The sequence below is a fragment of the Terrapene carolina genome, unplaced genomic scaffold (genome assembly GCF_002925995.2).
Source record: "Terrapene carolina triunguis isolate 2854851 unplaced genomic scaffold, T_m_triunguis-2.0 Scaffold42, whole genome shotgun sequence".
NCBI classification, from domain to species: domain Eukaryota; kingdom Metazoa; phylum Chordata; order Testudines; family Emydidae; genus Terrapene; species Terrapene triunguis.
In genome coordinates, this window is record NW_020664393.1 from 63,144,453 (window position 1) to 63,172,414 (window position 27,962).

At 39.1% G+C, this 27,962-nt stretch overlaps 1 protein-coding gene across 1 annotated transcript in view; it reads right to left on the reverse strand.

Annotated features, from left to right (window-relative positions):
- Positions 1–27,962, reverse strand: part of SMC6 (structural maintenance of chromosomes 6) — a 109,036-nt gene that overhangs the window by 56,318 nt on the left and 24,756 nt on the right. The window contains exons 3-14 of the mRNA XM_026655589.2: positions 27,365–27,482; positions 22,614–22,719; positions 21,484–21,620; positions 19,782–19,843; positions 16,071–16,151; positions 15,390–15,491; positions 15,017–15,136; positions 14,807–14,905; positions 11,658–11,804; positions 10,518–10,606; positions 1,961–2,125; positions 595–773 (exon numbers count right to left, since the gene is read on the reverse strand). Of these exons, the coding sequence (XP_026511374.2) occupies positions 595–773; positions 1,961–2,125; positions 10,518–10,606; positions 11,658–11,804; positions 14,807–14,905; positions 15,017–15,136; positions 15,390–15,491; positions 16,071–16,151; positions 19,782–19,843; positions 21,484–21,620; positions 22,614–22,719; positions 27,365–27,482 (1,405 nt within the window). The remainder of the gene's footprint in view (positions 1–594; positions 774–1,960; positions 2,126–10,517; positions 10,607–11,657; positions 11,805–14,806; positions 14,906–15,016; positions 15,137–15,389; positions 15,492–16,070; positions 16,152–19,781; positions 19,844–21,483; positions 21,621–22,613; positions 22,720–27,364; positions 27,483–27,962) is intronic.

The following is a 27,962-nucleotide window of genomic DNA, read 5'->3' on the forward strand; positions in this document are numbered from 1 at the left end:
CCACTAAATGCATGGACTCAAATGGGAATTTACAATTATAAAGCTGGGGTGTTTTGCCATGGAACTCTGGGTTCAGTCCTGCAAAGCCTCGGAGCATTGGATCGCGACCGACAAGAGCCCAGCTCCACACTCATGCTCAATCTAACTGGCCATTACATTGACTCGCGCTACAACAGACTGGTAACTATAAACATCAACTGGCCGGGGGGGAGGGGGGGCGGGGGAGGAGAGGGGAGAGAGACAGAGAGAGAGACAGAGTGAGTGTGTGTGTGTGTGTGTGTGTGTGTGTGTGTGTGTGTGTGTGTGTGTGTGTGTGTGTGTGTGTGTGTGTGTGTGTGTGACTGAAAAGCATATGCTAACTGTTGTATTTTCAATTAATGCGGCATATTTGCCTTTTCCTCTATAAAAGATCCCGTGTGCTTTGTATAGTATAACATATTTAGTCTAGGAAATTCAGACCTTAAGAGAATTGGACATCATGCCCCTTAAGTGACAAATACTTTTCAAAAAGGCTCTGTGTTCACGTCACCAAGTGTACAGTGGGACTCTATAAAGGCAAACTTTTTACGTTCCTTTATGCAAGGGCTATCTTACCTAAAGGTCCAATAGGTTTATGTTTAAAATGTCCTTTTCTATAGGCATCTTCAATTTCTTCAAGAAGGACTGGCACATGTTGTCCAAATCTTTTCAATCTATTTGTTTTACTGTCTGTCAGCTCCTTCAGCTGTCTTTGTTTGGAATCCAATGCTTGTTTCACATCAAGTTCTTCTCGCCTGAGGAAAGGAAAGGCTACTGAAACGTTTTGTAACAAATTTACATTGACTTTAATTAATATAGCAACTTTTGACACACTTTTATCAGTTGTCAAATTTAGCAGTCAGACTTTCTTGTTGCAGTAACAAAACTTGTTACAATTGGAAAAAGGACTTAGGCTTCAAAATATTTAAGAGAGAAAGGAAGAGTATGCTGAACTATCCTCATTGCTTTAGAGTATATGGATTTGAAAAACATTTTCATTTGTACCAAGGTGACATGCCCAGAGCAGCAATACAACACAAGCAAGAGTATCAATAATAAAAACAGAAAGAAAGATTTCCAAGATAACTTCAAAAAGTACATAGTAGTAATATCAGAAGTGTGACTACAGAAAGGAATGTCACTAACTCAATGTTACATGTACACAGGCTTAAACTGAAATGTGAACAAGGTAGAGATGGTATCATTATATTAAGTGAGCTCAAGAAAGTGTAAGCTAGAATATGAACATGAGTTCCATTGTACAGGTGAGCTTATCAGAAGAGGCTTGATAAATGCAATTTATAAATATGGTTCTACCATTTATCTTATTGGTATCATCATTTCATAAATAGTATGCACAAACAAATGATATACAAATGTTCGGGAAATATCAGTAGCATTCAAGTGGTAATCATGTTATGAATGTAATTAGTAGTCCAGTATCTTGCAGAAACGTTCTTCTAGGTAACAACACACCAATAAGAAACAATTTTGATGTAGAAGTAAGATAGTGGGAATTAAGGAAGATTAACAGAACTAATATGAGAAGAGTAAGCATCAACATATGCCAAATCCCTTATTATATTACAGAGACAACCACCATTATCTGCCTTTGAGTTTAAAAAAAATCTGATTTTTGTTTAAAAACACTGGTTTTCACCCACCCTATCTTAGATTAAATCAGATTTTAATTTTAGCACTGCATTTCACCATTAATGCCAGCACATTTTGTATTTTGTGCTGAGAACTTTCAAATTTAGTCTCACTGTGGATGATGGACAAAGAAGTATCAGATCATAAGGTGTTTTGGGAGAATTAGGACTAAAAAATAAATTAAGTGTAGTGCTGCATGGAGTACTTTGAAATACAGGTAATGAAGCGGAACACCTATTGCCACTTGTAGTAAAGAAACATCGACAATTAAAAATAAAGTTAAACTTACTTGAGTCTAGCATGTTCTTCCTTGGATTTGTAGACAGCCTGCTGAAACTGATCCATCTCTTGAACCATCATGACCTCTTGATCATGGACGATCTTTAACTGGTCTTTCAAATGGGCTATTTTTTTCTGTCTTTCCAACTTTTCAGACTCTGAAACTTGATCAGCACTGTAACAGTACACAGACCACAATTCAATATTTTAAAATCACACAGAATGGATGACCGTGAAAAGAACAAAAATACTGTACAATTGTTTAAAACATACATTTTAGCATTTAACAGGTTTTATTAAGCAAGCATATCCAACATTATTCAACAGCAGAAAAACCTGTCTGTTGTCTGGCTTGCATGTGACACTTTCTAAATAAATGCAAGATCTATTTGGGATCATGACCACATATAGTCTGGCTGATAACAATGAATTTCCCTTACCCAAAACAAAATTAAACATTTCCAAAATAAACTAAAAAAAGCAATTAGATAAGTGAATAAAATTAGATATGGAGGTGTGATAACTTAAGGCACGATCTACATCTAAAACACAGAAGGGTAATTATGGCTACCTACCACAGGTGCACAATGCAGAACAAAGAATTTATCTATTTTTAATATTGTAGAAATTGATCAGATTTTTTCATGTTTGTTTTAAAACGCACATCATGGCAATGTCTATCATGCTTTCTTTGAGCAATAAGTGCTCTATAACAATAAGCAGTTCCCATAGGAAAAACTGGAAATAAACCTTGTAACTAAAAATAAATACAAAATAAAATAAGGTTGTTTTTGTTTTGCCCAACACTCCCCCCTTTAAACAAACACACGTACAGTATGTTTAGAACCTGTACCACATATATTACAAGTTATAGGACCTGAGTGTCATCCATTCTCCCTGACACTGCTCAAATAACCAGTCCCTTATGATATAAGCACAAATGTTATCAATTTGCTCATGTGACATTCATTTTACAAAGCAAGTTTGTGTCTTACTGCAAGGTGTGGATGCACAAAATAAATACAATGTTTTCCCTTTGTCTCCCTAGTGCCCTGCTGTACAGAACTTGCAGGAACTTATACCACAGCTTGATCATGAAATCAATACTATGCCTATGACCCTAAAGAGCCCCTGGATGCCTGGTAAAGCGTTCCCTGTTCTGTAACAGCAACTCCAATCAAACCTGACCAACTCACTACACCTAATGCTTTGCTGTCACCATATTTATCTATAAAGAATGTTGTGTAAAGTATCAAAAGCTTATATCATACTGATCATCATAAGCCTTGCAAGAGGTATATATGGGTGTTACACAACAAGTTGTATGACTATACTAAAAATATGTTTAAAGTAAGCAAGGATGATATACAAAGTTTTTACATTAATTTACCTGTCTGCCTAGATCTTCAAATGCAGAATAAGTCAAACACAAAGGAAGCCCTATTTACATGTCAAGTCAACAGGAAAACATGCTGGCTGGGGGGAGTGGAGAGGAGAGTTGTAATCAGCATGGGAGGCCAAGGCCACAGGGCGTTATCTGGTCTCTGGGGTCAAAACAATGTTTTGGAGAAATATAACCTGAAGCAAAAAGACCTTCTGTTATCCATTTACTGAGGAGAACCCAGTAGATCCTGATTTGACTGAAAATCAGCAAGCTCTACAGAAAAACTGATTGTGAGAAAACTCCTTTAGTCAAAGGACTGGCTGGTAGGGAGTAGTCTGTTTTGAAAGAAGTAGAGCCTTTGATCACAACTGAGCCTGGATTAGGGCTCAGGGTTTCCCTAATCAGCAGGCCTCTCAAAGCAGCCAAGCGGTCAGCCAGCACACAGAGTTGAAAACAGGGTGAGTATGATGTTCTGGATTTTATTTATTTATGACAACGGCTTAGGGGGGAAGGCTATTACAGCTACAGAAGCAGCAGTGGTAGTGGCTCGAGGAATGGAATGGACAATAAAGATGCCTGGATATGGAAGCTGCGGGATGTACATTATTCTAGAGAGGGTACCTGAATGGTGCTTCATTTGTATCAAGTGCTGCCTGACAGATCTGATGGAAGAGAAGATCCGAGGTCTAGAGATGCAGCTAGACTCTATGGTTGAGTTTCGATGGGAATTTCATCAGATGATGGAGGCTGAAGGGAAAACTCAAGACTTGCAGATACAAGCTGGACGAGATTACTGTGAGGATAGATTGCTGGATGAGAAAGGTGGCCAATGAAAGCATGTGACTATGAGAAAATGGCAGAAAAAAAAAGACTGACTAGCAAAAGAGCAGAGGAGTGTGTTTGCTGAGTTGCAAAATGAAGGAGTGAGGCAAGTAGTAACAGAAGAGCAGCTAAGTCCTACAAGAAGAAGGAAAGTCAATGGAGATAGCCAGAGCTCAGAGCACCTGGAGGATAGAGGATAACTCAGAAGATTTCAAATGAGAACAAAAGACAAGATGACTTGCAACCAGAAAGAACAGAAGGAAGGAGGCAGGCCAGGGAACTGCACCACCACCAGGAAGAGAGGGTCTATGTGACTGAAGACTCCCTACCAAGAACAGCAAACAGGCCTGTCACCAGAACTGATGCAGAGAACAAAAGGATGGGCTGTCTGCCAGAAGCTAAGATATGGGATGTGGACCTGAGGCTGAAGAAGATCATAATGGGAGCAGGAAAGAATCCAAGTGTCCCTCGCGTGGGAGCAAATACACCTCTACCCCGATATAACGCTGTCCTCGGGAGCCAAAAAAAATCTTACCATGTTATAGGTGAAACTGCGTTATATCGAACTTGCTTTGATCCGCCGGAGTGCGCAGCCCCACCCCCCTGGAGTGATGCTTTACCGTGTTATATCTGAATTCGTGTTATATCGGGTCACGTTATATTGGGTAGAGGTGTAATACTGTTAGATTCTCACTGGAACACACCAAGGAAGACTATGCCTGGCTGGCGAAGATGATTGAAGAAATAGAGGCTCAGGTGATCTTCAGTGGGATTCTACCTGTCCCTAAAGGAGGAGAGCGAAGACGAGACAAGATTATGATGATCAACAGATGGCTCAGGAAATGGTGCTATAAGGAGGGCTTTGGGTTATTCGACCACCAGGAGGCATTCATGGACTGAGGGCTGTTCTCATGGGATGGTCTCCACCTGAATTATATTATTGCCCTTATATAAATCGATGGTACGCCCACATCTTGAATACTGCGTACAGATGTGGTCTCCTCATCTCAAAAAAGATATACTGGCACTAGAAAAGGTTCAGAGAAGGGCAACTAAAATGATTAGGGGTTTGGAATGGGTCCCATATGAGGAGAGATTAAAGAGGCTAGGACTTTTCAGCTTGGAAAAGAGGAGACTAAGGGGGGATATGATAGAGGTATATAAAATCATGAGTGATGTGGAGAAAGTAGATAAGGAAAAGTTATTTACTTATTCCCATAATACAAGAACTAGGGGTCACCAAATGAAATTAATAGGCAGCAGGTTTAAAACAAATAAAAGGAAGTTCTTCTTCACACAGCGCACAGTCAACTTGTGGAACTCCTTACCTGAGGAGATTGTGAAGGCTAGGACTATAACAGGGATTAAAAGAGAACTGGATAAATTCATGGAGATTAAGTCCATTAATGGCTATTAGCCAGGATGGGTAAGGAATGGTGTCCCTAGACTCTGTTTGTCAGAGGGTGGAGACGGATGGCAGGAGAGAGATCACTTGATCATTACCTGTTAGGTTCACTCCCTCTGGGGCACCTGGCATTGGCCACTGTCGGTAGACAGGATACTGGGCTAGATGGACCTTTGGTCTGACCCAGTACGGCCGTTCTTATGTTATGTTCTTATGAATAGGTAGGGTATAGACTTCTGGGATGGAGGCTGGAAAAAATTATTAAAATAGCTTTAAACTAGTAATCTGGAGGAGACGGCTGGGAGATGCTCATGTAATCTCCACGCCTGATTCTAATATTGAGTGGGAGGAAATCAAGAGCGGATACAACAATGGAGAAAGGAACAACAGAAGGTAAGAGAATGGACAACAGGAAATATAGTCTAATTGGTACTGGCACTAACAGTCAGGTAGACGATACCGGCAGTAAAATTACTGTACCTAATCAGATGAGGAATCTGGGGGACGCCAAGAAGAAACAATTAAGATATCTGTACACCAATGCAAGGAGCATAGGTAACTAAATGGAGGAAGAATTACTGTTAAGGGAAGTGAAACCAGATATTATAGGGATAACAAAAACATGGTGGAATAGTAGCCAGGACTAGAGTACAGGTATTAAAGGGTATGTGCCATTCAGGAAAGACAGAAATAAAGGCAAAGGTGGCGGAGTAACATTGTGTACTAATGACGAAGTAGACTGCAAAGAAACTAGAAGTGATGAAATGGACAAAAAATGAATATGTTCGGGTCAAAATCACTGAGAAAGATAGGGAACAGAGGCTCCAATAGGATAGTGCCTGGGGTCTGCTAGATTCCCAGGATCCCATCTGGATATTTAATTAAAAATGTCCCTATCCATAAATACTACTGGGAATTGTGTGATTATGGGAGACTGTAATGTCCCAGGTCCAGATATGAGCACAAATGTTACTAATACCAATAGGGCCCAGATATTCCTGGATGTGAAAGCTGACAAATTCAAGGTCATTCACTTAGGAACTAACAAGATTTTTTGCTATAAGCTGGGGATATATCAGTTGGAAATGACAGAGAAGGAGAAAGACCTGGGTGTATTTGTTGATCACTGTGAGCCATCAATGTGATGCAGCCATGAAAAAGGATAATGCAATCCTAGGATACATCCAGCAAGGTATTTCCAGTAAAGACAGGGAAGTGATAATTCCACTGTAGAAGGCACTGGTGAGACCTCCTCTAGAATACTATGTGCAATTCTGGTCTCCTGTGTTTAAAAAAGATGAATTCAAACTGGAATAAGTGCAGAAAAGGGCTAATCAGCTGACTAGAGGAATGGAAAACCTACCTTATGAAAGGAGATTAAGGAGCTTGACTTGTTTAGCCTAATGAAATGAAGGCTGATATGACTGCTCTCTATAAATATATCAGAGGTATAAACACCCTGGAGAGAGAGGAGTTATTTAAGGGCCAGTGTTAGCACAAGAACAAATAGATATAAACTGGCCATCAACAAATTTAGGCTTGAAATTAGACAAAGGTTTCTAACCATCAAAGGAGTGAAGTTCTAGAACAGCCTTTAAGGGGTGTAGTGGGGGCAAAAATCCTAACTGGCTTCAAGACTGAGCTTGTTAAGTTTATGGATGGGATGATTAGACTGCCTACAGTGGTATGTGGCCCATCCATGAGTGCTATTAGTAAATATTTTAACGGCTGGAGATGGGACACTAGATGGGAAGGACTCTGAGTTACAATGGAGAATTTTTTTCCAGGTGTCTTGTTAGTGGGTCTCACCCATATGCTCAGGATCACCATATTTGGACTCTGGAAGGAATTTTCCCACAGGTCAGATTGGCAGAGACCCTGGGGGGTTTTCACCATCCTCTACAGCGTGTGGCACAGATCACTTGCTGGTCTGAACTACAGTAAATGGTCGATTCTCTGTAACTTGAAGTCTTTGAATCAAAACAAAAAAAAGGCAAACTATTTTCTTTAAAAGTAGAAAATAAGAATTAAAATAAACACGCAAGAGTTCAAAGATCAAATAAGGAACAAGAAACAGGCAATCATAGCAGTTCATGTATGGTTAAATAGTAACAAAAGTGGAAGTTTGGGGGGTTTTGAGCCCTTGCCTAAGTGTTTTACATTCCTCTTGCCCTCCAACTGTTTATCATTTGCCTTAGACTATATGTATATTCCTGCATCTAGGTCAGACTTCTGAATGGTATAGCTTCAAATTCTTCTGTCAAAGGATTTAGCCCTGTTAAGAGCAATAAATGGGAAAGTAACTTTTCTTTTTCTCTCTTTTTTTTTTTTTTTAAATCAAACCTCAATTCCCTACCCCCAGCCAAAAAATTCACTACTTCACCAGAAATGTGTGTCAAATAAACTCACAGATGAATATAGTAGGTGCCAATAACACTAAAGACAACACACAAAACAGCAAGAATACAACCACTACTAAAGCAGTACACATTAAAGGACTTCTGCTCCAGGTAAAAGCTTTAAATACATGCTGTTGTGGTCAAAGACCCCCACGCAGTCATTTTAGTTTAAAGACTCAAGCCTGAGGCCAGTTTATCGACATACAAACCAGTGCACTGGGGTGTAGTCCGGAGGACTGACACACCGAGCACCGCACGCAGGCGGGCTTTTATTTCGTCAAACCGCAAGCAAAGTACAGACAATACGTCATGAGTTAAGAAACTGGGGTTGGGGTTAGTCATGGGTTGAGAAACTGGGGTTGGGGTTAGACATGAGTTGGTCATGACTTAAGAAACTGGGGTTGGGGTCAGCCCCGCCCCCCCCGTACCTTCCTTATTAATTTTCCGAGAAGTGGTTTTCCCCAGGGGTGGTACTTGGCACCAGTTTGGGTACATTTCTCAAGACACATTATTTTCCGGGGTCCTTTGGTTAAAGATTAAGGGGGGGGTTTCCATGGGATGCCTAAAGAGGATCTATGATTAGCTATTTTTGCAGATAGCTGGAGTCACGGAGTAGGTTACAGATCATGCAAAGGAGAAGCTGCATGAGTCAGTTTGCATTTAGCTAAAGTTACCTATTGCTTCACACAAGCGGTTATTATATTTCATCAGTTATGAACATATTTCATTAGTACTGCTGCGGGGGGGGGGGGGGGGGGTGTTATTCTTCCATTCCCTCCTCTGGACATGACCCTTGACCGAGTTTGGCAGAAAACTGTGCAGTTTAGTCTAGTTTAGGCCCTGACCTGGGCCCTGCTTTGTGTAAGAGTAGTTAGCATAACAGATCTTTGTTGGAGGGTTTATTTTGGGGCCTTCAGATTCAAAGCTCTGGCTATCAAAAAGAAGCCCCCCCCCCCTCTATTTCCCCACAATGCTTTAGTCCAGGGGTTCTCGCAACAAAATTTTTGGTGGCCTCAGAGTGCCGCCACCAACTCTTGCTGGTGGCCACTCTGACAACTTCTTCTAAAATAATTAACTTTAGGAAAACCAAATAAATATGCACATGTCTAAATCATTGTAATTTATCTATATAGGGGTTTGTTTTTTGCAGACTCAATAATAAAAATAATGTACAGTTGTCTCTATTCTTTACTGGACCTACACAGAATAGAAACACAAATAAGGTGCTTTGAACTTTCTTGCCTTTTTTCTTGTTGTTTCTTGGGGGGGGGGGGGGGGGGGCGGTTGGTTTTGTGTGTGTGTGTGTGTGTGTGTGTGTGTGTGTTTTAAGACTTGCAAGCTATAAGTATACTGTGAAAAGTGATATTTGTATGTTTGTTAATATCATTTTTCATAGCAGACTTACTCAACCCCAGCAAGCCCGGGAACAAAGCCCAGAAAGAACCTCTGGATAGGGAGGTGGCTACAGAGGCAGTGGGGGCCAGGGGCGATGGGGCACTGGGGGAGACAGCGGGTGCCAGAGGTGATGGGGCGGGTGAGCTTGGGGCCAGAGCCCGCCACCGCGCAGCCAGGGAATGGAGCCCAAAGCCCTACACCCTGGGAACAGGGCCTGGGGACAGAGCATGAAGTCCTGTGACTGCTACCTGCCGCCCACCTCCCGAGGGCTGAAGCCCAACCCCCCCCACCTCTGGCAATGTGCGTAACTCACTGACTGCCTGCTCCTCCAGCTTGTGTCTCTCCAGAGGTGGGCAGGGCCCAACCACTGCTGGGGGCTCCTGGGGAGGAGGGACCGCTGCTTTACCCCTCCCCCCGCAATCAGTTCCCAGAAGGCTGTGGCCGCAAGAAAAGCCCCTGGTGGCCGCATGCGGCCACAGGGGTTGCATTTGAAAAACGGTGCTTTAGCCTGTGTCCTCTAAAATTAAATTGTGTTTGAAGCCATGTTATCTGGTTCTAGCGATTTAAATGAATACTCAAAATATGAGAGCCTCAATTTTTTTTAAGAGAACTAAAAAAATGTAACATCTAGAGAGAGTAACATCTAGAGAGAGTAAAAACTTGAACTCCAAGCTTCAGTTCACTAAACGTTTTTGTAACGGAGACACTGAAATCTCGGATATTAGTTTATAGAAAAAATGCCAAATCAGCCTTGCATATAGTGAAACATACCTGGAAGGCTTGCTCTGTCAAAAAGCCAGATTTTTCTATTTTGTTTCCAACTTCACCCGTCAAAAGTTACATTGGACCAAAAAGCGTGTATCTAAAGATGTCACTTCTCAGAACTATACTACTTTTCTCACAGACCATACTATTTTCAATTGAAGTGGCTATTAATAGAGATTAGAAAAATAAGCCAGTCTGTGTGTGTAAGTCAGTCCCAGGACAGAATTTTCAACATTTTTATATTTTGCGCTTTAAGCAAAATTAGAGAGTAGTGAAAATCTTAAATTCTGTTGGAAGCTAGAGTTTTTTTTAAATAAAGATATTGGATCATCCAATTCTGAAGAGCTCATTCTCTGCATACCACAAAGGTGTATTACAAACACTGTGGGGCATTTACCTATTTTTCAATTCTTCAATTCGTTTCCGTAGCTGTTCATCATCTTTTTCTAGTCGTTTTAATTCTGTTCTAGAACGATTATAATGTGCCTACCAAGAAAATTAGACATATATAATATATTAATTCTTATTTGTATTGGCATACTTGGTCTTCACAAAGAATACATTAAACACATCTACTATTTTTCTGAAGATAAACACTAATGTCATTTGATATATCATTTTGCAATACTGCAGCAGAAGATTAGAACTTGAATGTCATGCTAATCATTTTATCAGTTCCTTTTCTAATTATGTTAATGTGGCCCCAATAGCCATCCGATCTTTAGTACTGTTATAAAGGATGTGCACCCTATGGTCCTGATCACACAACTGGCTCCATTCAAGTGGAAGCCTCCATGTGAATGACCTGTTTGGCCCTTTGCATCCTCTTGTGGCGGGGGTGCCTCTACTCTGCCCTTTATTCTGCCTCTTCTACTAGGCCTTTTTACAGAGACTCCACACATTTGTTTGTCCATTCACCACTCTTACAGGGGTGTGGGTTTATTCCAAAAATAACTCAAAAGTAAAATGCAGAGTCCCACAAATCTGTCCCAAAGCATGGCTCTTGCCTCAGAGATTGGTGAGAGAAAGGGTTCTTTCCTCTAGTACCCTTTTTATTTTTAAATGACTTTTTAGGAGTCACCAACCTGTGGTTTGGCTTGCAGCTGTCCTGCTCAGAGCTGACATCCTAGAACCACCTCCCTCAAACAACTGCTTCAGCTCTTATTAGAAATCAGCTGTTTGTGGTTCCCTCCCCATGCAGGGTGTATCTGGTTAGCTCATTTAGCAAGCCTGCTCCAGGCTTCAAGTCTCCTGCAGGCAGCTCCCTCACTCCCTCTACTCTCTCACACTGCACTTGCCTTAAGTCCCTATGATTTCAGTGGGCCTCCACATAGATGCAGGAGTCCACCTGGGCAGAGCTCAACGCACGACCAGGGCCTTTTTCATAAAGAACAGAAGGGATCAATGTGGTCATCAAGTCTGACCTCCTCTATACACAGGCCATAGAACTTCCACAAAGTAATCTGAACTACAGCATGTGTTTCAGAACACCACTATTAGCATTATAGAATTAGAAAATATGTGTTTTTCCACCAACCTCAGCCTCGTTGTATGCTTTTCTTTTTGCTTGTACATCAGCTTTCAAACACACACACTGAGGCTGTAATGCTTGTGCTTCTTCACTGATCTTTTCTAACTTCTCTTGGATGGCCTTGTACTTTTCTTCTGCTTCGTTTACTTTGACCTTACAACAAAATATAGAGAATACATGAGCTCACGTAATGAAACAAAATATTTTATTTCCACAACTCTTTAAACCAGGAAAATCTTTCTGAGACAAACCTGAAGCCAGCTATTTGAAGTGATTTTTTCCCCAAAATATATTCCACAGTGACATTAGAAGATATGAGTAAGTAAGTCCATGGTTTAAGGAGCATATAAAAAGTTACCCAGTAGTTATCCTTTGAGTTGAAAAATTTAATGCCAAGAGTTTGTTTTGTTGTCTGGCAAAATTTACTACATTTGAGTTACCAAATGTGTGGCTTGTGGGAAAAGTAAAAGGATATTTGGCTCTGCACATTTTAACAATATAAATCAGAAACTTTGAAAAAAGAGTCACGAGTAGTGTCACAGTGTGACTAACTCCTTTAAGGAGGAGCAGGGTCCAGAGCACCTGTGCCTGATTAGCTGCCTCCCAGCATACTGAGTTTATAATTGATATATTTAAGGTTTGCCGTGTTTTAGAATGTACCTTAAGACACTGTTTAAAATATTTCCATATTTAACGCGGTTTAAGTTACAAGCCAAGTTTATGGAGGAAAGCTTTCAGTATTAAAATAATGGTTCTGTTGCTGTCATTGTAATTGCTGTGTCAGTCCTTAACAAAAAAATTTATACATGTCAAAAGAAAAAAAAACGGAGTTAAAAGAAGACACCTGGGCCATAAAAAAAAAAAAAAGATAGGAAAAAGCATGTGATAGCTGCCTGGAAAAAAATCAAAGAAGCATGCAGAGGAGGGCTGCCTGAGAACACAAACTGAAAGAGCAAGGAGAGGTGCAGGTGAGAGCTGCCTGTGGATCAGTCAGGAAAAGGACTAGCCTGTTGACCTTCCTGAGCTGGAGAGCCAGGAGATTGAAAAGGGCTGAGTTGTTGGACTGTGTTTTGGGCAGAAGAGTCATGAGACTGGTCACTCTCTCAGATGGATGGCCTGGAGAGTAGGGCTCTGGAACAAGGGCAGAAAGGAACTGCTCGTAGACTCACGGGTGGATGACCGTAAAAGTGATATCCCTAGAGAGAATGGAAAATCAATGTATCTTTCTGTTTTACTATGGGAACTGGGAGAACGGTTTTACAATGAGGATTCGAAGAACTATCGTATATGTACATAAATAAATTATGCCCAGAGGTGGGAATCTGAATTAGACAATGAGAACACTCTTTATATGGCTAGACAGAGGGGAAACTGAGATGGATGCACGGATTGTGCCACAGCCTACTGCAAGAGGGTGCTCCAGGTGGTTGGTTGCCTTATTAAAAGTAGTTTCCAAGTACATCTACCTCTGTTTCCTTTGTTCTTGTGGTTTTACAATTTTTTTACATTATTTTTATTTTTATTTTAGGATATGTTCTCATCCCTGAGGCACAGAGGACCCCTACAGAGGAAAATCCATGAAACTGATCAAACACAAAGTGCTGACAAAGGCACAAAGTAAACCATTTCAATTACTGTGATAACAGTATGTAAAATATTTCAGACAGAAGTGAGATTAAGCTAATACTCCAGCTGAAAAAAGTAACTAAAATCAGCTTCATTTTAAAAATGTATATTTGGCTCATATGTAATTTTCAGAGATGAACAAGTGCTTTGCTAAGTTTAAAAAAAACATTGAGGGATTTTAATGGACTCAAAACAACACACAGAACAGCAATTTTTAATATACCCAGTGAGGAACTGATTTCCTATGCATATCACCTGAATATCTGATTCACCAGGTCCCTCTCTTAACACATCTGAAAGTTCCAATGCTATGAAAGGTCAATTTAGTCTCTACATGGCTCAGGGAATTATTTCTTTGCGGAATACTTGTGCCTTTCACCAGTGGTCTCCAGCTCTCAACTGGCCAATGATGACTTGACGTAACACACACGACAAATGTTAGTCACATTGCTTAATACACTATTGAAAGGCACTCATACTATTGTGATAAGCATTGTATAAGAATCTATATAGAACAGAATTAAAAATAACCATCATTCAAATACTACTCACTGGCCTATGCAAAATTGGTCATCTCAGTTTGGTTCTCAGTCAGTGATTCCACATCACATCACATAGACAGTCATTGAGTGAATCAACAAAACAAAAAACCTAGTACTCAACAAGCACAGCGAAAAAACTATCTTCCCATCCTAGAGTTGGTCCCCAGTGAACTGGGGTGGTGAATGAGCACTAATATGACCAAGAAGGTTCAGACTGCTAATCAATAGAGCATAAATAAAGACTGCTATTTAGATATGGTCTTTAGGCTATAACTGGAAGAAACTGAGTAGATAGCTCTGATAATCTACTTAACAGTGGAGAATTATAAATTTAATTAAACTAATTTCACTGCCTCACTAGAACAAAGATGATAAATAGTCTGGGAGCAATTCCGAGGGCAAGTTAACGATAAAGTAAGGAAGGAGTCTTTTAACTGTTAAAAAATCTACAGAATCAGAATTTCAGTGATGTCACCCTTTGTGACATGGCAGGGGAGACTCGCTGTCCACCCAACCACCTTCCAACTTCAAGTATCCTGTTTGTGGAAATTTTGATAAAAAGTCATCAAAAATGGGTTGAGAGGAGTGGCATTCAAAAGCCCTTTCTCCCACAAACATAATGGTACCAAACACAACAAACCTAGAACAATTATATAGATATATATTCAAGAAAATGTTTAAAAGTCAACTTTTTAAATTATAATTTAACATATGCATGTCAAATATGTTGCCCTCACAAAGTTAAATTGTGGCCCTTGACTGACAGTACTGTGTTATAAGCTAATGCTAAGAATATGAAACCTGATTAGCTCTTTGAATGTTACAAATGACTATAAACGGAAGGAGTGCTTCAAGTTGATTTGCCATCTTCAGCAAAAAAGAAGCAGTTCAGTGGTATTGATTATCAGCTTTGCTTATTATGCGATTTTACCACATTATGCTTCCAGACTAAATTCAGAATTAACATGTTGTTTAAGACAACCCTACCTGCCATTCCTTTAGCTTCTGGTCATACTTTTCAGTACGTCCTTCCTCAATATCAATACTATCTTTGATTGGTTTCATTTCTTGTTCAGTTTCATTCACCTGAAATGTTTAAAAGAAAGACTGAAGTACACAACACACCAATCAAGGTAATCTGAAGATAAATTAAGTGAACTTGAGTTGAAGAAAAAGATATTCTAACAAGAAAGTTACCACTGCCCAGGCCATTTTGTGTTTCAAAGCCTCTAGGTTGGTTTGCATTTCACTCACGAACGCAATACTTTTGTAGCACTCCTCTTTCTCGACATAGTGCTGCCTAAGGTCTTGAAGAAGCTAAAAAAAGTAAAGAGATTCAGATGTTAATGAGCATAAAGGATTGTTGGTTTAATATGGAATTGTAGAAGGATAATTTTTTAAAAGTTTAAACTGACTCAGATTAATCAATTTAAGCAACCCAGCTAAACTATATTACAAGTTGATAGTTAATTTATGGTGCAACTGTATTTTATAATGGGTAATATCTGTATTTCTTATATTATTTCAGTGTCCATGAGTGTAGTAATTAACCACTGTAACCTTTACATACCCCTACTCCTTGTTCTATCTGTTCATGAGTTCTTGACTTAGTTTCCATAATGTATGAATAATCAGCTTTCATCTGCTCCAGCTGGGTTGCTTTCATAAAGAACTAAAACCAAAGGAGAGAGAGACTGAAACTTCAGCTTTGGTAAAACTGTGTAAAGTGAATTAAGTGGATTTTAACAAACTGTTATAAAACGTGCACCCATCCAATACTCTGAGCACCCTAAACAGTCTTATAAAACATTAAGCCAATGCATCAGACACTGCAGATCACATAAAATCAAATAACCCAGCAATAACATACCATAAATAACGGAACTACAATAAGTACTTAACCGCCCTATACAATTCCCACACCATAGTCCCACACCACCATTACCCAGACCTACCAACAGCCATCTCCTCACAGGCCGGGGAGTAAAAGTAAGCTTTCTAACTTGCTTTGAAGGCTGTCAAATTCAATTAACTTTTTTTTCACAATTATTTTTCAATGCCATTGGTAAATCCTTTACACAAATTTGAAACAAATATATTCCCACTTAAATCATATTTTTTCTGGATATAACTCTGCTTTCATTGGATTGCATGCAACAACCTCACAGAAGTTTTAAAAATTAAAAATGACTGAACAGGAACTGTATTTTACAATATTTTATTTAAATGCCATTGATCCTGCTTAGCTTACCTTGTATTTGTCACCTTCATTTTTAGACTGTAAGAAGTGCTTGCTCATCTCTTGGGTTAAAACAGACACAGGATTATCTACCTGTAAAACAACACATTTATAAACAATAGAAATATTTTAAACTGAGTTAATATTAATGAAAGCACATTGACAGAAATGGGAAATGAGATCTTCACTTTTTCTACATTCCTCTGTCAAATTGACTAAGTCATGACCTGGAGGAGCCACATCTAAAGGAGAGACATTAGTCCAGTCTTCTTGTTCATTAAACTGACTGCTGAGTCTTCCAAGGCACATACTAAAGCAAAAGAGAGGTATACCGTGGGAGTAGTGTTTATGACGGGTATGTCTACACTACGAAATTAGGTCGATTTTATAGAAGTCAATTTTTAGAAATCGATTTTATACAGTCGATTGCGTTATGTCCACACTAAGCACATTAAGTCGGTGGAGTGTGTCCTCACTACCATGTCTAGCATCGACTTACAGAACGGTGCACTGTGGGTAGTTATCCCACAGTTCCCGCAGTCTCCGCCGCCCATTGGAATTCTGGGTTAAGCTCCCAATGCCTGATGGGGCAAAAAAATTGTTGCGGGTGGTTTTGGGTACATGTCGTCAGTCGCCCCTCCCTCCGTGAAAGCAACAGCAGACAATCATTTCGCGCCTTTTTTCCTGGGTTACCCGTGCAGACACCATACAACGGCAAGCATGGAGCCCGCTCAGCTCACCATCACTGCTGCTGTTGTGAGCATTGTAAACACCTCGCACATTACCCTGGAGTATATGCAGAACCGGGCTAAGAAACGCCAGCACGAGGAGGATTTTGATGAGGACATGGACACAGACATTCCTGAAAGCACAGGCTGTGGCAATTGGGACATCATGGCGCTACTGGGGCTGGTTGATACAGTGGAATGCCGATTCTGGGCCAGGCAAACAAGCAAAGACTGGTGGGACCGCATAGTGTTGCAGGTATGGGATGATTCCCAGTGGCTGTGAAACTTTCGCATGCATAAGTCCACTTTCCTGGAACTCTGAGAGTTGCTTTCCCCCACCCTGAAGTGCAGGAACACCAAGATGAGAGCTTCCCTGACAGTTGAGAAGTGAGTGGCAATAGCCCTGTGGAAGCTTGCAACGCCTGACTGCTACCAGTCAGTCAGGAATCAATTTGGTGTGGGCAAGTCTACTGTAGGGGTTACTGTGATCCAAATAGCCAATGCAATCATTGACATTCTGTTATCAAGGGTAGTGATTCTGGGAAATGTGCAGGTCATACTGGATGGCTTTGTTGCAATGGGGTTCCCTAACTGTGGTGGGGCGATAGACGGAACGCATATCCCCATCTTGGCACCAGACTACCTTGCATACATACATACAGCAAGGGATACTTCTCAATGGTGCTGCAAGCACTGGTGGATCACAACAGACGTTTCACCGACATCAACGTGGGATGGCCGGGAAAGGTGCACGACGCTCGCATATTTAGGAACTCCAGGCTGTTTGAGCAGCTGCAAGAAGGGACTTACTACCCAGACCAGAAAATTACCATTGGGGATGTTGAAATGCTAATAGTTATCCTTGGGGATCCACCCTACCCCTTGCTCCCACGGCTCATGAAGCCTTACACAGGCAGCCTGAACAGTAGTAAGGAGCAGTTCAACTATAGGCTGAGCAAGTGCAGAATGGTGTTAGAATGTGCCTTTGGATGTTTAAAAGCTCGCTGGCGCTGTTTGCTAAGTAGGTCAGACCTCAGCGCAAACAACATTCCCATTGTTATTGATGCTTGCTGTGTGCTCCATAATATCTGTGAGAGTAAGGGGGAGACATTTATGGCGGGGTGGGAGGTTGAGGCAAATTGCCTGGCATCCGATTTTGAGCAGCCAGACACCAGGGCGATTAGAAGAGTACAGCAAGGCATGATGCGCATCAGAGAGGCTTTGAAAACAAGTTTCATGACTGGTCAGGCTTCAGTGTGACAGTTGTGTGCGTTTCTCCTTGATGCAAACCCACCCCCTGTGTTGATTTTAATTCCCTGTAAGCCAACCACCCTCCCTCCTTCAAAATAAAGTAACTATTGTTTTGAAACCATGCATTCTTTCTTAATTAAAAAAAAAAATGAGATAACGGACAAGGTATCCAGTGTCTCCCTTTCAGTCAATGCTGGAGCTCGTTTGTGATTCTGGGGGGACTACATGGTCACCAGTGCTGCCGCCACGCTGACCAAACAGGAAATGAAATTCAAAAGTTCCTGGGGCTTTTCCTGTGTACCTGGCTAGTGCATCGGAGTTCAAAGTGCTGACCAGAGCGGTCACAATGGAGCACTCTGGGATAGCTCCCGGAGGCTAATACCATCGATTTGCATCCGCACTACCCCAAATTCGACCCAGCAAGTCGATTTTAGTGCTACTCCCCCCACCGGGGAGGAGTACAGAAGATGATTTGAAGAGCCCTTTAGGTCGACAGAACGGTACAGAAGTCGATTTTAAGAGCCCTTTACGTCAACAGAATGGGGTTGGTTGTGTGGACGCAGTCATTTTTAAATCGACCTAACACGGCTAAATTCGTCCTAATCCCATAGTGTAGACCAGGCCGACGTAAACACTGGCTACTAGGAAGTGAAATGAAGGTAAAAATGTATGCGGGGAGGGGAGTTGGAAGAGGTATGGTTAAATAGACCATTGAACAGCTGTAGAGTGTCAGGATTTTCTCCATGATTGATCTGGAATCAATTCTATATGAGTGAAATATAGATTAGACTCCATCTTCAGTTCCACAAACCGTTCAGCACATCCCAAAAAATTATACTTGGCATGGAAATTCCGATAAAATCAGTACAATATTTGCATTAAGTTGTAACATACTAAAGATTTTCTTTGCACATGTTGAATATGTGTTGCTGTAAAACATTTTATAGTGTTGTGCATAGTAGTACATATTATTCTTCCCTGAATCACTTAACAGGAAGAAAACTAACCAAATAGGTCTCTGCTAGAACAGGTTGATCTACAGACCCTCTGCAGAAAGTGAGTAAAATAAGATACTATAACGATCTCCAATTACAGTAGAACTTCCGAGTTATGAACACCTCGGGAATGGAGGTTGTTCATAACTCTGAACAAAACTTTATGGTTGTTCGTTCAAAAGTTTACAGCTGAACATTGACTTAATACAGCTTTGAAATTTTACTATGCAGAAGAAAAATGCTGCTTTCCCTTTATTTTTTTTAGTAGTTTACATTTAACAGTACTATACTGTATTTGCTTATTTTTTGGTCTCTGTTACTGCCCTGATTGCGTACTTCTGGTTCTAAATGAGGTGTGTGGTTGACTGATCAGTTCATACCTCTGGTGTTCATAACTCTGAGGTTCTACTGTATGGATGAAATAACAGGCATCAATACATAAGCTGGGAATTCCCAGAACAGCATGACTGAATCCCAAACATTAGGCCACATCTGGTTTGCTTATTTTGTTTATCCAACCTCTATAGCAAATTCAGACCCTGCAGAATGCAAATTCTGTTTTTCCTTTTCAAACCTGAGTTTCTAGCCACTGCCTGTGAAGATAACCTTTTGAATGTGAACTGATGTAGCACTGTGCTAGTATGAAAGAACTAGTGTCCTCGTTTATCAAAATGGAGCATGCTTTATCAAAAATGTTCAGTTTGCCTCTACAAGTAATGTAGAACTCTAACAAATATTTCAGCAATTACCTGTATATTAAAGTGATCCAGTATTGCAGTAAGTTCTTCTTTCTTAGAAGAAATTAATGTCCCTGAAGGTATTAAAAAAAAGAAAAGAAAAAAGCCCATATCACAGTTTATAACCAAAATAATAGATAAGTACAAAAAATTTATAGCTTGCTATATTGTGACTGAATGCACCACTGTATTTACACTCTACACACTATTCTAATAATCTTTGTACAAAATATACCTTGTGAGATATCACTTGAAAACTAATAGCTCACTGGTCAATGTATGCAGCAACATTATTTAAAGTTATTAACATTACATAATGTTGTTATGTTATGTTAAAGTTTTTAACAAACTGAAATTATGACTGAAATACATTTACCAGACAAGTCTAGGGAGTGGCTAAACCAGTTTCTCAAAGACAAAGGACAAGTTGATGCCTCTAGCCAGGTGTCATCAAAGTTGATTGGCAATAACCTGTCAAGTGACCATTCTTTGGCAATATGGGGACAGGAACAGATCAACGTACATTTTAACAAACAACAACATGGAACCTCTTTCACCATGAAGCTCCATATCTTCATCTTCACAGTGATAAGGAACTTTATCTAGGGGTAACGCTCAGGAAAATGAATTTTATAGGGTGACTGAACTATAAAAGTGAGGGGCAAACACCCTCTCCCCTTCCCCCCCAACGGATTCTCTCTTTCTTCCTCTCCCTATCTTTCTCACTTACTCTTTCACCTAAGATGACAAAGGGAACCAGCCTTTAGGAGGGATTCAGACCTGAGAATTTGGTCAGCAATGCTGCTGAGAACCGGTGGTAAGGATTTTATCTGGGACCAAGTCTAGTTTTTTAAGTTTTAGTTACTAGAAAGTGTTTTATCTTTATTTCCCTTGTAATCACTTCTGACTAACACCTTATACTTGTACTATCTTAAAATCTCTCCTTGTACTTAAATAAACTTGTTTTATTCTTTAATCAAAACTAATCCACTGCTGTGTTTAAACTGAACTGTTTAGGTAACTCCAATTAAAAAGCATACTGTTGAATATTAACCCCTTACAAGGGCAATAAACATCTAATATCTGAACTATTCAGGAGATGACTAGACAATACAGAACACGTTTTTGGGGAAATTCAGGCCTGGGGGTGTGTTGGGGTCACCCTGGAAGTGGTAATCAAGGTGGTAGAAGCCAGAGTGTGACTGGAGTACTGCTGGCAGGCTGCAGCTATACAGACACTCAGGATGTGACCTGCATGCTGTCTGGCTGTTTGTGAGGGGGCTCAGGTTGGGAGATACAGCAGCAAAATATGGTGAGGCACCCGAGGTTGCAAGGCAGGTGGTGACACAACCTCTCACTAGTCAGAATGTGACACATACTACTTAGTATTTCTTAATTAATGTAAGAATATGGATAATAATTTCACAGTACTGTTAAAGTCAAATACAAAAATGCAAATATGCTACTAGAAAGATATTAAGTTTTACTTTTTAAAATAATGGAAGTTACATTTTTTATTTATTTTATTGTTCAAGCATCTCTCTCTCTCTCTCTCAGAACCAGTACAGAAAAACTAGCTAGCTCTGTCATTACCTTTTGAATTTTCATTGGCTCACAGGAAATACCTAATCCTTCACAAACATACAAAAGACAGTAATGAAAATATTTTTTTCAAATGCTTTAAAATTGAAAATAAAACAAAGTATTGCCAAACCTGTTTTGCTTTTCAGTTTATAACTACGACTTCCATCCATGCTAATGTGTTGAGTCACAATAATAGACATGCCATATACTTCTGGTTTAAATGCATCTTTACCTCGGTTTCTTAACGTTATTGAAACATCTGCAGAACTAAAGTAAACAGTAACTTAAAATATCTGAGTTTGAATCATTCAAGGTAAAGAAATAGACTTTCCACCAATAGATTTTCAATTCCTGTTTAGGCCACAATCAAAAGTTAGTCGGGTTTGTTTCACCCTAATTGTAGGTCAACACAGAACTACCGTGGTACTGTGTTTGCACAGGAGAGTTTGAGCTCCAAAGCAGAAAGTTCTACAGGCCAAACTGCGTTGCATGGCCAGAGCTGTCTGAGCTATGTGTCTGGATCTAACCATGATACTAGACCTTTACTTTTATGAGCACTCAGCTATAGTACCACATAAACATAGCATTAAAAAAGGCTTTAAGTAGTATGTTAACAGAAAGTTTAAATCTATCTGAAAGGGTAGGATGCAGACTGGCAGTGCTGCAACAATTTTATATGCTCTGAGAGCAAAAGGCCTTCCATTGTGTCTGTCCAAATCAGTGAAAAAGTAATAAATCAAATAATAGATAACTGAATTAGTACATAAGTCAACTTTCTACTTTGGGGGCTGAGAGGAACATTAACAATCAGCTCTGGGTATCGGACAACCCATTCCAGACGAAAATAAAGTTGCCACTGCAAAAGGGGATAAATAGGCTGCTCAAAGTAAAGGAAAGAGTTTAAAGAAAGTTCAGTACACTTATGGGCATTCTTTAAAATATTTAAGTTATTTTAGAATTGACTACTGAGAGGAAATGAAATTTCTATTTATATAGCAGTTAAAGACAGTGACTAAATTTCAAATTCATTAAAAAAATTTTGTAGTTTCAGATATCACACCAAAGTCCAACCTACTAATTTTTATTATTTTAAAACCACACATTTCTATATTTTTAAAAATGTTTCTCATCCTGACGCTCTATAAAAGGCCCATTGAAGCAAAAGGGAAAACTAAGGACTTTGCAACTTAATGGACCAAACTAACTTTAACATCAAACTAACAGCCCACCTCAAATACATCAATACAGAGTTTCGCTTACGTCTCTCCATCTTTCACAAATACTTTCAAAGAGGATCCTCTGTTAGTTGTGGTAGCTTTTCCCCCAAGACCAACAATAAGAGCAGTTAATACAGCACTCTTCCCACCTGAAAAAGCAAACAAATCTATTTATAAAACAGTACTGTCTTCTATTTATACAATTCAATTACAGTGTATATAATTTTAGCCAAACCTGCACACATCTAAGTCAGACTAATAAAACTGAAAATAGACTAAGAATATCTACTGTAAAAGATATGATAGGCGCACACACCAACCGTTCCAATGTTGGCAAAATATTACCGATTTTCCAGTTTTTATTCCACAAAAAGCTTTCTAAAGCTCAGTTTGAATACATTGAATTGAAAAGAATATCCATAATTTTGTCTCCTAACATGAACAAGTATAGGTCAAGTAGTTCATGTCCAAATTTGAGAAGAAGTAGTGTTTGTGCATTTTGTTTTTCCAAAGCCATACTAAAATGTTTTACAGAACAAAAAGAATCCAAAGATCATTATTTTAAGTATGAAAATAATAAGTTTCTGCAGTGACTGCAATCCTAACATTGCAGTGCTACACTAGGACAGAACACACACAGAGCAAAAGTGACTAGAAATGCAAGCCGAGGCGACTAGTTATTTTTCTATTTGTTGACTGTCCAAGCAGGTGAAATGCACAAGAAAAATTTAAATTTATTCGTTTTACCTAACACCCATCCTTTAAATTTTGAATAAAGGACAGATAATCTTACTAAAAACCTGATTTGAAAAAAACCAAACAAAACAAAAAATCAGGCATTTTAGCCCCTACAAGAAGGTAATAATGCATTTAACAAGTTATTTTCCAGAGCTTGAATGTGCAAGAGTTTGGTTTATACTGACTTTTTACCTCTAATCACAAAATAATTTTCAGAGAACAAGAATTAAGACAAACCATGCACCAGATAAAGTTTTCTCAACTTTTATATATTTTGGATCTGTTCTGAAAGTAGTGAGTCTACCAGTTGGAAAGGACCTTGAGAGGTCATCTAGTCCAGTCCCCTGACTAAGGATTATCATTCTAGACCATCCCTGATCATTGTTTGTCTAATCTGCTCTTAAAAAATCTCCGATTATGGAGATTCCACAACCTCCCTAGGCAATTTAGTCCAGTGCTTAATTACCCTGACAGTTAGGAAGTTTTTTCCTAATTCCAACCTAAACCACCATGGCTGCAATTTAAGACCATTGCTTCTTGTTCTGCCCTCAGAGGTTAAGGAGAATAATTTTTCTCCCTCCTCCTTGTAACAACCTTTTAGGTGCTTGAAAACTGTTATGTCCCTCTGAGTCTTCTCTTCTCCAAACTAAACAAACCCAATTTTTTTCAATCTTCCCTCATAGGTCATGTTTTCCAGACCTTTAATCATTTTTGTTGCTCTTCTCTGGACTTTCTCTGATTTGTCCACATCTTTCCTGAAATGTGGCGCCCAGAACTGGACACAGTACTCCAGTTGAGGCCTAATCGGCACGGAGTAGAGCGGAAGAATTACTTCTTGTGTCTTGCTTACAACACTCCTGCTATTATATCCCAAAATTATGTTCGCTTTTTTTTGCAATAGTGTTACACTGTTGACTCATATTTAGCCTGTGGTCCACTATGACCCCCAGATCCCTTTCTAAAGTACTCCTTCCTAGGCCATCATTCCCCACTTTGTAGGTTGCAACAGATTGTTCCTTCCTAAGTGGAGTACTTTACATTTGTCCTTATTGAATTTCATCCTATTTACTTCAGATCATTTCTCCAGTTTGTCCAGATCATTTTCAATTATAATCCTATCCTCCCAAGCACTTGCAACTCCTCCCAGCTTGGTATCATCTGCAAACTTTATAAGTGTACTCTCTATGACATTTTCTAAATCATTGATGAAGATATTGAACAGAACCAGAACTTATCCCTACAGGACCCTACTTGTTATGCCCTTCCAGCATGACTGTGAACTACTGATAACTACTCTCTGGGAACAGTTTTCCAACCAGTTATGCACCCACCTCCATCTAGGTTGTATTTCCTTTGTTTATGAAAAAGTCATGCGAGACAGTATCAAAAGCCTTACTAAAATCAAGACATACCACATCTACCGCTTCCCCCCATATCCCGTATTGTCCTTATTTCCCTTTTTATAGATGTGCACTATATTTGCCCTTTTCCAGTCCTCTGCAATCTCTCCAGTCTTCCATGACTTTTCGAAGATAATCGCTAATGGCTTAGATATCTCCTCAGTCAGCTCCTTGAGCTTTCTAGGATGTATTTCATCAGCTGAGAACATTTTGAGTGGTAATTATGGGCTAAGTATGCTTGGAAGAATTAGATATTTATAGGGAAATGTTGATAAATGTCAATTTCACTGTATGCACAAAAAAAGATGAAAACATACTTCTATTGATAATAATCAAAATTTACAGATGGGCTAAGTAAGAAAAATGCTGCTTGAGAACTTAGAATTTGATCTAAGGTTCCAGAGTTAGTATATTTTGACATATGATGTTGACAATTTGTATTTTCATGGTTATAAAGCTAACTTTTTTGAGTCTTAACGTCTGTCTGATCTCCTCTCCATTGTCTTATCCCGCAGTATCCTTCAACTGAAAATTTAAGTCAATAAAAATTGAAAAAAAAAAAATGATTAAAACTCAGTTTTGTGCACTGTGAACATTTTAAATAGATAAAAATTAAAAATGCTTAAAAATAATATTATCCATCCAAATTATATATTGTTTTAAAAAAAAATCATTCTGCCAAGCCTAGTGCTAAGTTAAAGAAATGGAAGCATGTCCTCTGGAATGGTAGTCGAAGCATGAAGGGACAAACAAATGTTTAACATAGCTAGCATATAAATACCTTGCAACACTGGCTACAACAGTGCCATGCTAATCCCTGTTCTCACTTTCAGGTAACTTTGTAAATAAGAGGCAGGCAGCATTATCTCTCATAAATGTAAACAAGCTTGTTTGTCTTAGCGATTGGCTGAACATGAAGTAGGACTGAATAGACTTGTAGGCTCTAAAGTTTTACTTGTTTTGTTTTTGAGTGCAGTAATGTAACAAAAAAATCTAGATTTGTAAATTGCACTTTCATGATAAAGACCATTGCACTACAGACTTCTATGAGGTGAATTGAAAAATACTATTTCTTTTGTTTATCTTTTTTACAGTGCAAATATTTGTAATAAAAAATAATATAAAGTGAACACTGTGCACTTGCTATTGTGTTGTAATTGTAATCAGTATATTTGAATACGTAAAAAACATCCACAAATATTTAAATAAATGGTATTCTATTCATAGTGCAATTAAAACTGCAATTAATCATGTTTTTTTTAATCGGGTGATTAATCACTATTAATTTTTAAAATCATTTGACAGCCCTAGTTATTAATATGATTGTATATTTAATTACCCTAGCCATGTAGAGGTTTATTATGTACCCTTCTTCTCAAATGCTGTTAGCTTTGTTTGTATCACTATGTACACTACACAAGCAGAAGACAATACCAGCAACAATACAACAGGGCAGAGCTCAGTCCCATCCCCACTCCTAATAAAAGTACAGAAAAGAACACTGCACTTCAGGTTCTACCTGAAAGCAGCAAATAATCCCTTCAACATAAGACAATGAATCAATACTATTCATACCTATATATTGCTCCCTACTGCAACACCACTAACCTCACAACCAATGGAGCAAACAATCCCAAGAAACCTCATGACACTAGATCAGCACCTAAACTCACACAACCACCCCAAATTAAAATGAAATGTCCTCCTGGTACATAATTATCACACTAACAGACTACCTCACCCCAGTATAGAGTGCAAAGCTAGGATAGACATTTAACCAATATAGAAGAATCAGAGACTATACACTAGAAGAGGATAACTGGGAGACAAATGACAGTTCAAACCCAGAGAGGAGAGACAGTCGTATGTTGGACATTTCAACAGAAGATAAGACATTTCCACAAATTACCAGAAAAGGTAAGGCTTTCTATGAAAAGGTGAGGAAAATAAGAAGCAGCCTAACCCTGGGTGAAAGAAGTGCAACTGCAGAGATAATCACAGTACACAGAACCTTGCAGCAGATCCGGAATGGATGACAAAACTCCAAACAGGTTATGAGGGCCGATCCTTGGCAGAATGAACTAATTTCTGACAGATACAGGAGGATTCTGTCTTTTTCTTATGCTTTGACAACATTTATTGCACTGACAAATGATGCAAAGTATTACTGAACAAATACAAACGGGAAGGTGTCTATTTTGTTAATGCTCAATCTTTCCCTTGTTTTTTAAACAAACAACATGACAGCTTTACAAAGAAAAACAAGAAGACAGTAACATTTTAAATTAGTATGTAATACTACATTCTAGTGAAATTGGGCTGAAAGTTAAGAAATATATATACACAACAAAGAACGTTAATCAAAATTAAGTTTAAGTTGTTTTGATAACACCACATAACAGGTCACCATTAATCAATGTTGTACTGTATAACTCAATTAAAATCACAACATACAGAAACCTCTCTATCTTGTTTAGCACTGAGACGAACTTTAATGAAAAAGCAGAAGTTTGTATAAATAATTGTTTTCCTTTTCTGTAGTTAAAAAGACTTTTTAATGAATGTTTGCTCTAAATATTTGGAACATATTTGGTTTAGTTTTTGGATAAGTCCACAAAAATGTTCCTGATAGAGAAATGAGAAAATTAATACTTACTTCCATTGTTTCCAACCACAAAGTTTACATTGGATCCAAACTGAAAGGGCCCCAACATTGAATGGCACATGAAGTTCTTCAATTGGATGCTTTCAATTATTCCCACTTCCCCCGAAGTCTACAGAAATATCATGAAAATGACATAAATCAAACGCACAAAATTAATGAAAAAAAACTGAAAGTGAGTCACGTAGAATGAGAAATTAAAATGAGAACATGGTGATAAAATGGTAATGGTAACAAAAGTCACGGATACTTTTGTAGCCAAAACAGGACAACAAACAGATGGAAGGGCTTTAGGTGGTGATATATACAAACTACACAACAATATGAAAATTTATAGTTGGTGGTGTAATTCAGTCATAATGTAGTATTAAATGCAAATAGTTATCAAAATGCTTCACTTATCAAAGATAGTTTTAGGGTACATCTACACTGCATATTCCTTTCTGTGGCATGTAGAGTATATACACCACAGACACCCCTCCAGCATGGATATAAATAGCAGTGTAGACCAGGGGTCGGCAACGTTTGGCACGCGGCTCACCAGGGTAAGCACCCTAGCGGGCCGGGCCAGTTTATTTACCTGCTGACGCGG